The sequence below is a fragment of the Peromyscus leucopus genome, chromosome 10, assembly GCF_004664715.2.
Source record: "Peromyscus leucopus breed LL Stock chromosome 10, UCI_PerLeu_2.1, whole genome shotgun sequence".
Taxonomy (NCBI): domain Eukaryota; kingdom Metazoa; phylum Chordata; class Mammalia; order Rodentia; family Cricetidae; genus Peromyscus; species Peromyscus leucopus.
In genome coordinates this window covers 52,805,614-52,820,001 of record NC_051071.1, presented here as the reverse complement: position 1 = coordinate 52,820,001, position 14,388 = coordinate 52,805,614, and the positions used below count along the sequence as shown (strand labels likewise).

General features: G+C 36.2%; 1 protein-coding gene across 1 annotated transcript in view; it reads left to right on the top strand.

Moving 5' to 3' along the window:
- Nucleotides 1-14,388, top strand: part of Pds5a (PDS5 cohesin associated factor A) — a 115,323-nt gene that overhangs the window by 40,014 nt on the left and 60,921 nt on the right. Inside the window, exons 6-11 of the mRNA XM_028882242.2 lie at nucleotides 2,620-2,746; nucleotides 3,887-3,967; nucleotides 6,781-6,921; nucleotides 8,450-8,565; nucleotides 9,221-9,315; nucleotides 10,131-10,276. Of these exons, the coding sequence (XP_028738075.1) occupies nucleotides 2,620-2,746; nucleotides 3,887-3,967; nucleotides 6,781-6,921; nucleotides 8,450-8,565; nucleotides 9,221-9,315; nucleotides 10,131-10,276 (706 nt within the window). The remainder of the gene's footprint in view (nucleotides 1-2,619; nucleotides 2,747-3,886; nucleotides 3,968-6,780; nucleotides 6,922-8,449; nucleotides 8,566-9,220; nucleotides 9,316-10,130; nucleotides 10,277-14,388) is intronic.

The window sequence follows — 14,388 nt, the reverse complement described above, 5'->3', positions numbered from 1 at the left end:
CCAACAACTTGTGAAGTTACTGATTTGTTCCTCCTATAATCTTCTCCAAAAAAATCTACTCCAGCTACTTCGAAGCCTTTTTTTTTTTTTTTTTTTTTTTTTGGTTAATTCACTTCAGGAAATTTGGTTAGGATATATTGTAGAACTTTTGGCTTTGGTTTGGTTTGGGTTTTCTACTTGGGGCTCCTTGAGTTTCTAGACTCCGGGCATATCTTCTTTTGATTACTCTTCACATAGAAAGTCCAAAGGTTATTCATTCTCCAGATACAAGGAATTTTTTCACCTACATGTGATCATCAAACACTTGATTCTTTGAGTTTGATTTCTGAGTAATTTTTTGCTCACTGATTACTCAACTCTTAAAGCCTTATTCTGTGTGCACTCCAGGAAGAACTATTAGGGTCCACTAGGGCTGTCTTCCCTAGTCTAACCGCCTTTTAACTTACTGAGAACTATGAAAGTTATAAGGTGCTGTTTTTTCATTCATCAGTGTGCATGATAACCAATATCAGAACACTTGTTTCTATATTTTACTCAGTTTTTAGTTGTTTCAGATACAGGGCACATCACTCTTGTTACTGCATCCAGCTGCAAGTAAAGTTGTAAGTTTACTGACCCAGATTGGTGAAATCTTTAAAATAATTTGTTTTTGAGACAGGTTCTTACCAGGTATCCCTGGCAGGCCTAGAATTCGTTATGTAGCCCAGGTTGGCCTTGAATTCACAGAGATCGGTCTGCTTCTCAGCAATAGAGAGGCTGAGGTAGAAGGAATGTCACAAGTTTGAGGCTAGCCTGGGCTACAGCAGTGAATTCCAGACCTGGACTACAGAATGAAATTTTATCTTAAAAATACAATAAATTCTGGGCATGGTGATGCATGTTTTTATTCCCAGTACTTGAAAGGCAGAGGTAGGTAGATCTCGGAGTTTGAGGCCAGCCTGGTCTACAGAGCTAGTTCCAGGTTAGCTGGGGCTACACAGAGCAACGCTGTCTCAGAAAATAAAACAACACAACAAAACAAATAGTGGACAGGAAAAAGATGGCTCAGTAATTAGGAATGCCTTTCAGCTCTATCAGAGGACTCATGGTTATCTCACACCAGGTGACTCACTACTGCCTGTTGTTGTGTTTTAAAAACGGTGGGAAGGAGTCACATTATACAGCAGGGCTCACGTGGGAGGTTTATAGGAAGAGGGGAGAGAAGGGGCAGAGACCGGTCCCTGGGGATGAGAGAGAAGGAAGAAAAAGAGACAGAGGTGCCCTTTTATAGTGAATGTGCATAGGAGGTGCTCTTAGTGGCTGCCACTGAGAATATATCCTGTCAGGACCCTAAGGACAGGCCAGTACAGATGCCTAAATGCTGACACCTATAATTCCAGCTCCAAGGGGATTTGACTTCATCTTCTATGAGTGTCCACACACATGTGGTATACACTCACACATATACACGTAAACAGACCTAAAATAAATTAAAAAATGAAATGAATTTTTGGATAAGTAAATAAATGAATGCCTCCCAAGTGCTGGGATTAAAGCCCTGCATCGCCAAGCTTGGCCAGGAAAAAATTTTCAGTCCCTTTCATCTGTCTTGCTGTACTCTTGCTTTCCTTCCTTTGAGGATATATGGATCTGAGAACCAAGCACTCAGGTGTGTGTGTGTTTCATCAAGTTTAATATCTATCTATATTCTTCAACTCATTCCCCTGCCACACACACACTAGATACATAGAGAATTGTGCCAGTTGGTGTTTTGTAAAGTGTGTAAGATATTTTGGAGAGTACACACGAAAGGACTGTCTTCCTGAACATTGTAGAAAACTATAGCAGTGTGACAAATAACCCCCCCAAACTTAAAAGCTTATATGTTTTGATCATTAAATGCTAGATGAGTTTTTTGTTGTTATTTCAAGAAAGATTTTAAAACACTTTAGATAATTCAATCTTTCAATTTTGTTTTAAACTTCTGTATTTATACTATAGAATATAGTTACATCATTCTGTAGACTATAAAATTTTTAAGGGATTTCTTTATTGTGAGTATGTGAGTGTTATGGGTAAGTGACTTTTAGAGAACACTTCATTAGAAATTAGGGTGATGTTTGTTTAGAGTACTTTATAATAATATGGTTCAGTTATCACAGGAGGCCTTGAGGGGGAGTAAATATGACAGCTGAAATTTCTTTGCCGTGGTCAGCATGATTCCCTCAAGTAAAAATCCTTTAACACCTTAGATTGTTTATGTTGTATTGTGATTGAATCTGGGGCTCCCTGTGTGCTTAGTGTTCTGCCACTGAGCTGTATTTCCCATTCTTACTCTCTCCCTAGAGAGAATCTTGCTTATTTTTATTTGTTCAGCTGGCTTTAAGCTATGACTTACCCTTCTCAGTCTCCTGAGTCACTAGGATTATAGGACTTTTGCCTCTAGGTCCTAAGATTATTTCTTTAAACTGGAAATTTTAACTGTCATGGTGGCACTTAGGGTGAAGAGGTACAACCCAAGTTTCCTAGGTTACGTAGTAGCAAGACCTCGTCACCAGTAAACAAACAAGTATATGAAAGAAAATGACACCCGGGAACTTTGTCTTTCTATATGTCTTAATTATTTTCCCTTCTTTTTAGCAATAGCCACAATAAGAAAGTACAAATGCACATGTTAGATTTGATGAGTTCTATCATCATGGAAGGTGATGGAGTTACTCAAGAATTACTGGATTCTATTCTTATCAACCTCATTCCTGCACACAAGGTCTGTATAGTATCAATATATTAAAGATCAGTTTACCTAAATAAATCAGTTCCTGGCTTTTGACCATTTGCAATTTTATATAATAATTCCTATTCTGACCTTAGAATGAGTCACAGTCTTACAGCCATTATCTTCAGATACGTTGTTTAAAATATTTAAAAGTTTTTTATTTGCTTTTTTTTATGTGTATGAATGTTTAAACCTGCATGTATGTCTGTGCACTATGTGTGTGCAGTGTCCACAGAGGCCTGAAAAGGGCCTGGAGTTAAAGACAGTTGTGAGACACTATGTGGGTACTGGGAATCAAACTCCTATCCTCTGTAAGAGAGGCCAATTCTGTCAGCCGTGGGCCTCAGAAATGTGTTTCTAGTTTCTTTTTGAGAGGTAATAGATGAATAAGATTGAATCTGTTTCATCGTAGAGAGATGTTGAAGAGTGTTCTTTAAAACAATAGTTTTCTCACTAAATTTTTAAGATTTAAATATTGCCATGGCCACCATCTTTCGTAGAGCCTTTAATGTGTTGTCATACATTAGGACTTAGGGAAGCATAGCAATCATCATTTCAGAAACATGATCTGGGTGTGAGACACCTTTACTACACTCGCTTGGGAAACAGGCAGGCAGATCTCTGAAGGCAGCTTGATGTATAAGTTCCAGGCCAGCCAGTGCTTTCTTTCCCTATTCTTTCTTTTTTGTGGTTTAGGAATTGGAATCTAGGCCCTCATAAATGTTAGATGATTGGTCTACTATACCACTGAATCACATCCCCAGGACGTTTCTTCAAAGACACGTTGATTCAACAGTGAACAAGTTAGCATTTGGGTTGGGGAAGGAGCATGTATTTAGGATAATATGTGTAGTGAGTTCATTTTGGTTAACATAGCAGCTCAAAAGCCTTGACATCTGTTTTAGTTCAGGAAAGCTTTATGTAGGTTGAACCTTTGGCTGCCTGTCTAATGAATTATTATAGTGTTTGATTTGTTGAGTTCATTTGGCTGGTACCTTCTGTGTAAAACCTTGAATGGAATTCACTTAACTTTTTTCATATTTTGGTAGATTTGAAGTACTTAACTGTTGAAATGATTCTGTCTCATTAGTTCATCAATTCATTTGTAGCTTTACATGATTTGTTTTTCAGAACTTAAATAAACAGTCCTTCGACCTTGCAAAAGTCCTGTTGAAAAGGACAGTCCAGACTATTGAAGCATGCATTGCCAATGTATGTATTTCTGTATACATTTATTTCAGAATTCTGTGATTCTTGGGTATTGTGTAGATTGATTAGAATCATTCATATACAGATATATTTCTTATGTAAACAGTTTTATTCAAATAAAATATAAAAACTTACATGTAAATGTGACCACAATTAGAGAAATGTAGCAAAACTATAAAATGTCTTCCAACTGGCACAAGTGATAGAAATGACTTTAAAATCTGACTACATTTCCACATTTCCACCCCTTCTTCTGCATCTGTGTTCAGTTGTCATATCCCTCCCAAATATGTGAAACTTTCATTTTGTTTCTGTATCTTTTCCCTTCCTTTTGAAAAAGGGTCTCATTATGTAGCCCTGGCTGGCTATATAGATAGATCATGCTGGCCTCAGAGATCTGTCTTTCTCTGTATACATTTTTCTCTTTGTGTCTTCTGGGTCATTCTTCTAAAACTGTTTCTTCTTTAGTGAAAGATGTGTGTTATGGGGAGCTGGGAGTCAGAGGATAACCTTTAGGATCAGTTCTGTTCTTCCATCATGTTTTGGGAAATCAAACTAAGGTCATCAGGTTTGAGAGCAGCTTTTAGCCTTATAGATAGTATTTTTAAAAATTTATTAATAACTGGATGGTGGTGGCGCATGGCTTTAATGCCAGTACTTGGGTGGTAGAAGCAGGCAGGTTTCTGTGAGTTCAAGGCTAGTCTGGTCTACAAAGCAAGTTCCAAGACAGCCAGGGCTATACAGAGAAACCCTATCTTGGGGGAAAAAACAAAACAAAAACATTGACATTCACCCCTTTTTCCTACCACATGCACATTTAGAAGTATGTGTGTAAGTTAATTTCTGTAATGGATATGACTTTAATCCCAACACTTGGGGAAGCAGAGCCAGGCGAATCTCTGTGGTCTACAGAGTAAGATTCAGGATGGGCACTAAAACTTCATAGAGAAACCCTGTCTCAATAAATAAATAAATTATAATTTTGCTACCTTAAAATAGTAATTCTTTTACAAATTTAGTCATGCACATCTATTGTCTTTTATGTCTAGCTCTACATTTTAGCTTTTTATTAATAATACAAATAGATATATGTTGACATATACTCACTTCCCTTATTGCCTTGTATTAGAGGTTTTATCAGTGTTTTCCTTTACAGGTCATCTTTGAGAACGCTACACTATCTATTGTGGAATTACCTCTCTATAAACAAGAAATTATTAATTTAAATTGTATAAAATTGCTATGTCTGTTATAAATTAAGAATTGATATGTTAACTTTAATGTTCTCTTCCCAGTTCTCAGAAATAACCATTAGTAGGTTCAGATACGTTTCCATAAGTATCATCCCATGCTTATTTGTGTGTATACATATATTCTTTAATTTCTATGTATAGGTTATTTGACTACATGTATTTCTGTGTACCATGTATGTACCTGGTACCAATAGGGATCAAAAGAGGGTATCAGATCCCCTGGGACTAGAGTCACAGATGGTTGAGAGCTGCCCCTGTGAGTTCTGGGAATGTAACCTGAATCCTCTGTAAGAGCAGCCAGTGTTCTTGACTGCTGAAATGGGGTTTTATTTTAAGACTTTTTATTCTTTTCAAAGATTCCATATTAAACATGAAAATTTTTCTGACTCATAATTTATCATGCTTTCTAAAGAAATACATAAAACTTTGTGATGTCAGAACCAAATGCTGATTTGCATAGAACTGTGTTTTTAACATTTTGAAATCTAGTTCCTGGCTGGAGAGATGGCTCAGTGGTAAAGAGTGCTTGCTGCTCTTCAGAGGACCCAAAATTCCCTTCCCAACACCCATGTCTAGCAGCACACAACAACTGCCTATAACTCTAAATCCAGTGGATTCATGCTGTCTTCAGGCCTCCATGGCCATATACTCAGAATAATGCACACACAAATGAAATCTAGAAAAAGTAACAAACATTCTCATTCATATATATATACACACACACATACATATATATATATATATATGAGGGGTGTGTGTACGTATGTGTGTGTGTAGGTCACTTGTGATATTTTTTGTACTCTAGATATTAAATATTCTTTTTCTCTTCCACTATTCTTTTAGTGTATCCAAGCCTCTCTGGGAGTACTCATGAGTTTGATTAATTTCTTTTGGAGAAGGTCAGAAAATGGCATCACATCACCTGGAAGTAGAGTTACAGGCAGTTATGAGCCACACTAATAGATTTTGGGGAAGTAAATTTGAGTCCTGCAAGAGCAATGCATTCTTTTAATTGCTGAACCATTTTTAAATTATCATCTAACTTGTGTCTTCAACCTTTATTTTTATCCTAGTCAAAATGTATTTGACTTCCACTAGATACATAAAACAAAAGAACACACAAACTTAAAGCCTACCTTAAAATATTTATTACTGAACCTATAGGAAAAATAGAATAACTTAAAAATCAGATTGAGACTTTAAATTTTTTTTCACTACTGAGTGATTGCTTTGTAAGTGTCCGTATAATGAATTATACACGATGTCTAAATTCTTTTATTTTAATGAAAATGAAGGTTTTCAGAAATGTCATCCTTATTTGAAACACAGCCAATAATCAGTGTTTTAATTCATGATTTGGTAATGTTTGAAAGTTTTTCTTGTTTGGATGACTGTCATTATATGTTAGTAATTCAGTGGCTAATCTGTCGTTCCTTTCCGTTATATGTGTAACACTTAGTCACAGTTTTCTTTGCATGTCTATGGAAAATTGCCTGAGTTTTTGTTTTTGTTTTTTGTTTTCAAGTAAAATAACACATTTTTTTATTGTAATGTCTCCTATAGTTTTTCAATCAAGTCCTGGTGCTGGGAAGATCGTCAGTCAGTGATCTGTCTGAACATGTATTTGATCTGATTCAGGAACTTTTCGCTATAGATCCTCATTTATTGTTGTCTGTCATGCCACAGCTGGAATTCAAACTGAAGGTACCGTTAGGTTTACAGGAAAAAATGTGTTTTGAAGATTTTTTTTTTCACTAATTAAAAAGGAAAGAGATACAAGTTTAGTGTATCTTAGCTTCATGACATCACAACATGCATAGTTGTTATCTACTGATAAACATAGTGACACAGAGATAGAAAATTAGTGTTGTTTTTGAAATTTATAATATCCAGTATTTTGATATTAAATAATACTCATATTTAAGTAGATACTAAATTATTTTACTTATTGTATAAGTAATGGGTTTAATCATTGTTATGCCAAATCAGTATATTAGGATGCTCATACAGTCAGTCCTACACTAAATATATAAATAATATTAGAAAAATAATTGATAAACTATTAATGGAGAAATTTTTATTTAATGCTGAATGCTGTTTATTGAAGGAGGGAAGATGTCTTAAATACAGGCTTACAGCACAATGGGAGAACCCTGGAGGGCAGAAGTTCGCTCTACCGATGTTTTACAATCTTGCATCTAAGCTGTTAACGCCCATTATGCAGGATACACAGACAAGGAACTTCCCTTAAACATTCAGGAGGGTGGAACCCCGCAGGGAACTTGAGTTTATAAATTTATAATTTTCAAAGTCAAATATATCGAAATGTATATAACTATGGAATTAAATTTATCATGCCCAATAGAATGAAAGATTTATTTGTTTATTTATTTATTTATTTATTTATTTATTTATTTATTTATTTATTTTTGGTTTTTCGAGACAGGGTTTCTCTGTGTAGCTTTGCGCCTTTCCTGGAACTCACTTGGTATCCCAGGCTGGCCTCAAACTCACTGAGATCCGCCTGCCTCTGCCTCATGAGTGCTGGGATTAAAGGCGTGCGCCGCCACTACCTGGCGAAAGATTTAATTTTTAATCTTTGTTCCACTCATTAATTAAAATGGATATTGTCAGTTCAACTTATATCCATGAGATAATATTTTACTGTGACTTAGATCAGTCTGTGTATCAGCAATAAGAAACCATTTTACACAAGAAGACCATTCCAAATTCACTTGAGGAACATGAATTTTACAGTCAACTTAGCAGTTTGGTGTTAGTAATTTATAGTTGTAAAATTTCACATTAATTGAAATAACTATGAATCTTTAAATGTAGTCACTCAAACGTAATACAAAATTTCCTTCTACTCTACTCTTAGACATTAATTTTTTCTTAAAAGGTTAAATTGGATTAACTAGTAAATTTTGGATGTACTAAACACTGTTATTGCTCAACATTGTTTTATTTTGCTTGAAGTCTTAGACAATGTAAAGATTTAATACAATGCTTATATTTGTACAAAGTCTTTATAGTCAATGTATCATTTGCAAATAAGTTGTAAAGTAGGCATAAATTAGCAATAGGGAAGATGTAAGAAGGTCAGAGAGCTACATAATCTAACAGAATCAGACAAAATTTCTCAAAGTAAACAAAAGCTTGTAATATTTCATGTTGTTCATAATAGTTTAAATAAAGTGCAACCTCTCTTCACTGTATCTTTTCTCTGTAGAGCAACGATGGTGAAGAGCGATTAGCTGTGGTTCGGCTTCTAGCTAAATTGTTCGGCTCTAAAGATTCAGATTTAGCAACACAGAATCGGCCTCTTTGGCAGTGTTTTCTTGGGCGGTAAGAAAGCGTAACTTTCAAATTTTGTATGGTCTCAGAGTCCACTTGATTCAGATTACATATACCAAAACATTAATTGATATTTGTTGGCTCTGTTGATGTCTGTGTTATAATTTTCCTTTTAGAATAAATTGTGGAGCAAAGTATTTATGAAGGAAGTTTATTTGTTCACTGTAAAACTTTATGCATGAATGTGTCTTGTGGAGTGTGTGGTATGTTCTAAGTATTTTTTATTTTGTAGCAAAATTTCAAGTTTAATAATTTTAGGTGTGTAAAAGAGTTGGATAATATGTTTATGGTAGTTTTTGTTTCAGCATGGTAAGCACATACTGTTTGCAAAAATGTTTCTATAGGATTATGTATCTTCTGTTTCTTTTCTTTGAGACAGAGTCTCTGTAATGTAGCTCTGGCTGTCTTAAGCTCACTCTGTAGACCAGACTATCCTTGTCCACCCTTCTCTGCCTCCTGAGTGCTCAGATTAAAGGTGTGGGCTACTACGCTCAGTTTTCTGTGTTTTCTATAAAACACATTAGCTATCAGTATAATTAACACAGTTTCTACTCAGTAATCATCATTGTCATTTATAAACACTTTCATGTTATTTATTTGAAAATAATACTGCCTTATTAATATTGAGCAATCTTTTTCTACTTAGCTTTAATGATATTCATGTTCCTGTGAGATTAGAAAGTGTGAAATTTGCCAGTCACTGTTTGATGAACCACCCGGATTTAGCAAAGGATCTCACAGGTAAGCTCCCTGGTTTATTACACATACTGCTCACAAAACATTTCAGATGTGGCCAGTACCTAACTCTAGTTTCCGAAAAGAATTTGATTCTAGGATGGCTTCATGTCTACTTTGTGGACTAGGAAATTATTTCCTGTTAATAAGATAAAATTTTGTAAAATAAAATAAACATTCATGTATTGGTCATTTGTAATTTTTTTAGAAATCATATGTTGAGATAATGTAAGCCTTATGACATTACAGTTAGATACAAAGCACATCTACATCATTAAACATAATAACATACCTAATGTGTGCAGAAAAAAGAGGCTATTTTCTAGTTTAGATTGTAACTTTTCATTATTCAGTTTAAAGTATTTACACCTACCTATTTAGCAGTAGCACCTGAAAAGCTTCCATGAACATGCTGTTATGTATTAAAACAGAAGAAATACCTTTTTTGTTTTGATTTTGTATTATAATTGACTAGAAATTCTAAAGGTCATTCTATGTTCTTTATTATATGATTTTATAGATATCATTTGTCTTATGAACATTTGTATTCTTTTTTAATTTATAAATGAAATTCCATGCTGTAAAATTGGTACTGTGTTGTCATTTGACCTTCTACCAAAACAATGATTTAAGATGTGCTCGAAGTAATAAGTATAGGTTTGTGAGTAGTAAAGGCTGCTTAGTGATGTCTTACAGGTAATTTTGCTTCATCCTTTATTTTTTAAACATTAATACAGACAAAGCTTTTGTCTTTTTATCATTTTGAATCCTAAACACTTTTATAACTAACATATAGCTTAACTCTTCCTTTTTAATCATAGAATATTTGAAAGTTAGGTCACATGATCCAGAAGAAGCCATTCGTCATGATGTCATTGTTACTATAATAACAGCTGCCAAAAGAGACCTTACCCTCGTAAATGATCAGTTACTTGGCTTTGTCAGGGAAAGGACACTGGATAAACGGGTAAGATCTGGGATTATTGCTCTTTCTTGATTTACTGTGTTCAAACTGTTTGACACGTGTGCCTGGTATTATAATACTAATTGCAGCTTTTCTTTGGATATCAGAATAACACTAAATGTGCAACTGTGGGTTTTTATGTTTCGTGTACGCACACTTCTTTTAGAGACAGGTTGTCACTGTGTAGGTACTGGAACTTGCTTTGTAGAACATGCTGGCTGCAGACTTGCAGAGATCTGCCTGCCTCCATATGCATAGTCTTTGCTTATCTTTATGAATAAGTATTTTGTATTCTCAATCTTTTATCATATAATGGGAATGGATTTTTCTTTCCTTTAATAATTTATTTTATTTTATGTGCATTGGTGTTTTGCCTGCACGTATGTCTATGTGAGGGTGTTGGGTCCCTGGTACTGGAATTATAGACAGTTGTGAGCCGCCATGTAGGTTCTGGGAATTGTACCTGGGTCCTCTGGAAGAGCAGCCATCTCTCCAGCTCCAAGGGAATGGATTTTTCTTATAGTATTCTTATGTAAAGAAAAAATAGGTAAATGAAATAATTTGATTTCTGCAAAAGGCAAGTCATTGGTTATGTACATTTACTTGTTATTTATATTTTGCATGACTTAGCTGGATCTGTCATTCATGTAGTTAAAAGAATATATTTCCTAAGAGAGTACGGTTTGCACAATGCCTGCTATGCTGAGCAGAAATGGTTCTGTGGTTAGTTATTTTGCTCTTTTTGTCATTGGATGTAGTTAGAAATGTGGGCTGCCAAGGAAGGGTTGTGCTGTGAACAGTTATAGTAGTTACTGAAGAAGAGTTTAGTCAGCCTTAAGACAGAGCCAGCTGTGGTGTCGCAGGCCTTTAATTGGGGGGAAGAGGCAGGGGGATCTCTGAGTTTAAGGCCATCCTGGTCTACAGAGTGAGTTCCAAGACAGCCTGAACTACACAGAGAGACACTGTTTCAAAAAACCAAAAGAAAAAAATCTTGTATAGTATTAGTGGGACCAGCCTTAATGTTACATATCCCAGGGACTCAGGAGAGAGAGCTACGAATATCTCAGCACACAGAGCTCTTAGTCCAGTCATTTATTCTTCCAAATCTTCTTCGGCCTCCCGTGCCCTGGGAGTCCCGGTATATATATACACTTACAAGCAGTAATCCCTTGGCAGTGCAAAGCCAGGCTTCCAGGGTCAAACACAGTGGTAATAAGAATCACATAGAGGGGCAGTAATTGGTGTTTTTTTTTTTTTTTTTTTTGTTTTTTTGTTTTTTTTGTTTTTCGAGACAGGGTTTCTCTGTGTAGCTTTGCGCCTTTTCCTGGAACTCACTTGGTAGCCCAGGCTGGCCTCGAACTCACAGAGATCCACCTGGCTCTGCCTACCGAGTGCTGGGATTAAAGGCGTGCGCCACCACCGCCCGGCAAGGGGGGCAGTAATTGTTAATTATCATTTGCAACCCCAGAGGGAAGTGACTAATGGGGAAATGAATTAACTAAAGGCTAAATTCAGGTAATATCTAAGAAGAGGGTTCTTATGTACTCAAATATAATCTTAAACGTGATTGGTAGAAAATGTTAATAGTGTATAAGTTGCTAGGTCAATGGGAGAAAATAAAACTGTCTTTTTTTTTTCCTGTGGCTCCTATCTGTTCAAGCTATCTGCCATTTTTTCTTCAGGGTAGGGGAAAGTGTGCTTGGTCGTTAGGCAACCTGTGTACAGCTAGATGCCTCTGGTGATAGTTAAAGGGAGATCTGGAACTAGAAGTAAAATTTGGGAAAGGAGGAAGTTTAAGCTTAATTGGCACATCTGCCAGGCCTTCTCAGATGGGTAGTCTGGATGGATGCTTAAGTCTGTTCTTAGAGAGTACAGAGATATCTCTGATAAGGTACTATCCTCTTTCTGGCCAGATGCTACCAATGACAATAATTACAGGGAGGCTTGAACTGGGGTTCTGGTGAGCATAGCTGTTAGCTCAGAAGGTTATCTAAATATTCCAAGAAGTGGTTAGGTAAGGAGTTAGAGGTCTATAAAGTTAGTAAGGCTGTAAGAAAGGAGAGTCCAAGCTAAATTGTGTAAAGCTGTTACTTAAGGTCCACCTGACCTGGATGGTGTCTCCTTGTGGAATTTACCTTAAGTCAGGAGATGAGCATGTGGTATTCTGGAATGTTATTTCTCTTAGTCCTTGAATGTGGCTAAGGGAGATCTGATTCCAGTGTTGAAAGGGGAGAAATGGATCAGCTGGGCAGAAGGAAGCCTTTCCTAAGACTGTTCTCCAAATACCTTGATTGTGTATGTCCAGAGAGTGATCAGTCCACACTGTTAGCCCTTCTTAGGTAAAAGTCAATTGGGAAAACTTGAAGGCAGACATGATTTTCATAACAGAAGACAGCTGATATATAACAAGCCAAGTAACACCAAAAGCTCCCTGGAATTTGGCTTCCTCTGAAGGAATTCCTTGATCCCTTCAGGTAGTAGCTTTGCCATAGCCAGCTCAGTTCCTAAAATATATTCCTGCGGCCCGTAGCAAAAAAAAAAGAAAGAAAGAAAGAAAGAGTCTTTTTTTTTTTTTTTTTTTTTTAAAGCACGAATTGCTTTATTGTATACTGGTTCATTTGACATTCTTGTAAAACTCCTGTTTTCTAGAAATGCATAATTTAGGTGTGATTTCAGAGTATATCGGTATGTTTTGACATGTTACCAGAGGTGGTCTTTATCTTCTTATTTTCAAAATATTCATGTGAAAGATGTTGAAAAAGAAAAGAACACTAACATGTTTAATGTTGTCAATAATTAAAACTTTTGTGGGTTGGTGTTTGTTTGTTTTTGTCTAAATTTAAATTCCCATGTTGTGGTGAGTTCACATTACTAAATCTCCTCTTTCTCCTTGACTTATTACCTATCAAGGCTATGGATGGCTAGTGTGACATTTCTTCCTTTGAGAAAAATACTGCTCTTATTAATGTTTATCTCATATTTTCAGAAAAGGGTAAATAAATTATTCCACCTGGCTACATGATCTGATCATATCATTTACTATACATTTTTTAGTTCAGGATTTTGATCTGAAGTTATTTTATTTATTTGTTTGTTTGTTTATTTTGTTTTTTTGAGACAGGGTTTCTCTATGTAGATTTACGCCTTTCCTGGAACTCGCTTTGTAGACCAGGCTGGCCTCGAACTCACAGAGATCCCGCCTGGCTCTGCCTCCCAAGTGCTGTGATTAAAGCATGTGCCACCACCGCCCAGCTCAAGTTATTTTTTTGCATCATTTTAACACCTTTCTCTTCTGGAAAATGGGGGAACAGGAAATAATCTTAGATTTCAGTGCTCACATTTCTGAGTTTCATTCCACACATTTGGAAAGCTAACAAAATTATTAAAAAACTTAAGAGAAAATACGGACTTAAAATCAACTAAAATGTTTTCTCTTCCCATTTTTAAAACAAAGCTTTCTTTTTTCCTTTTTTTTTAAATGTCGTCTTTCTTGGAGCCCTGACTGTCCTGGAAACCTCAACCAGGCTGGCTTCAGACCTACAGACATCAGTCTGCCTCTGCCTCCTAAATATTGGCATTAAAAGTGTTCACTACCAGCCGGGCGGTGGTGGCGCACGCCTTTAATCCCAGCACTCGGGAGGTAGAGGTAGGCGGATCGCTGTGAGTTCGAGGCCAGCCTGGGCTACCAAGTGAGCTCCAGGAAAGGCGCAAAGCTACACAGAGAAACCCTGTCTCGAAAAAACCAAAAAAAAAAAAAAAAAAAAAAAGTGTTCACTACCATGCATGGCCTGGAGAAATGGCTCAGTGGTTAAGAATATTGGTTCCTTTTCAAGAGGTTCTGAGTTCAATTCCCTGCACCCACATGGCAGCTCCCAACTGTCTATAACTGTAATCCTATGGGATCTGATGTTCTCTTCTGGTATGCATACATACATGCATACAAAACACTCATATATGTAAATAAATAATAAATAAGGACAGGCTAGCTATCACCACTAAAGACAATCTGGAATTTCTGGTTCTCTTGTCTCTACCCATTTGGTGTTGGGATTCCAGGTGAGCAACGATGGGAATCAAATCTTGGTTCTGAGCATGTTAGGCAGGTACTCTTCTGA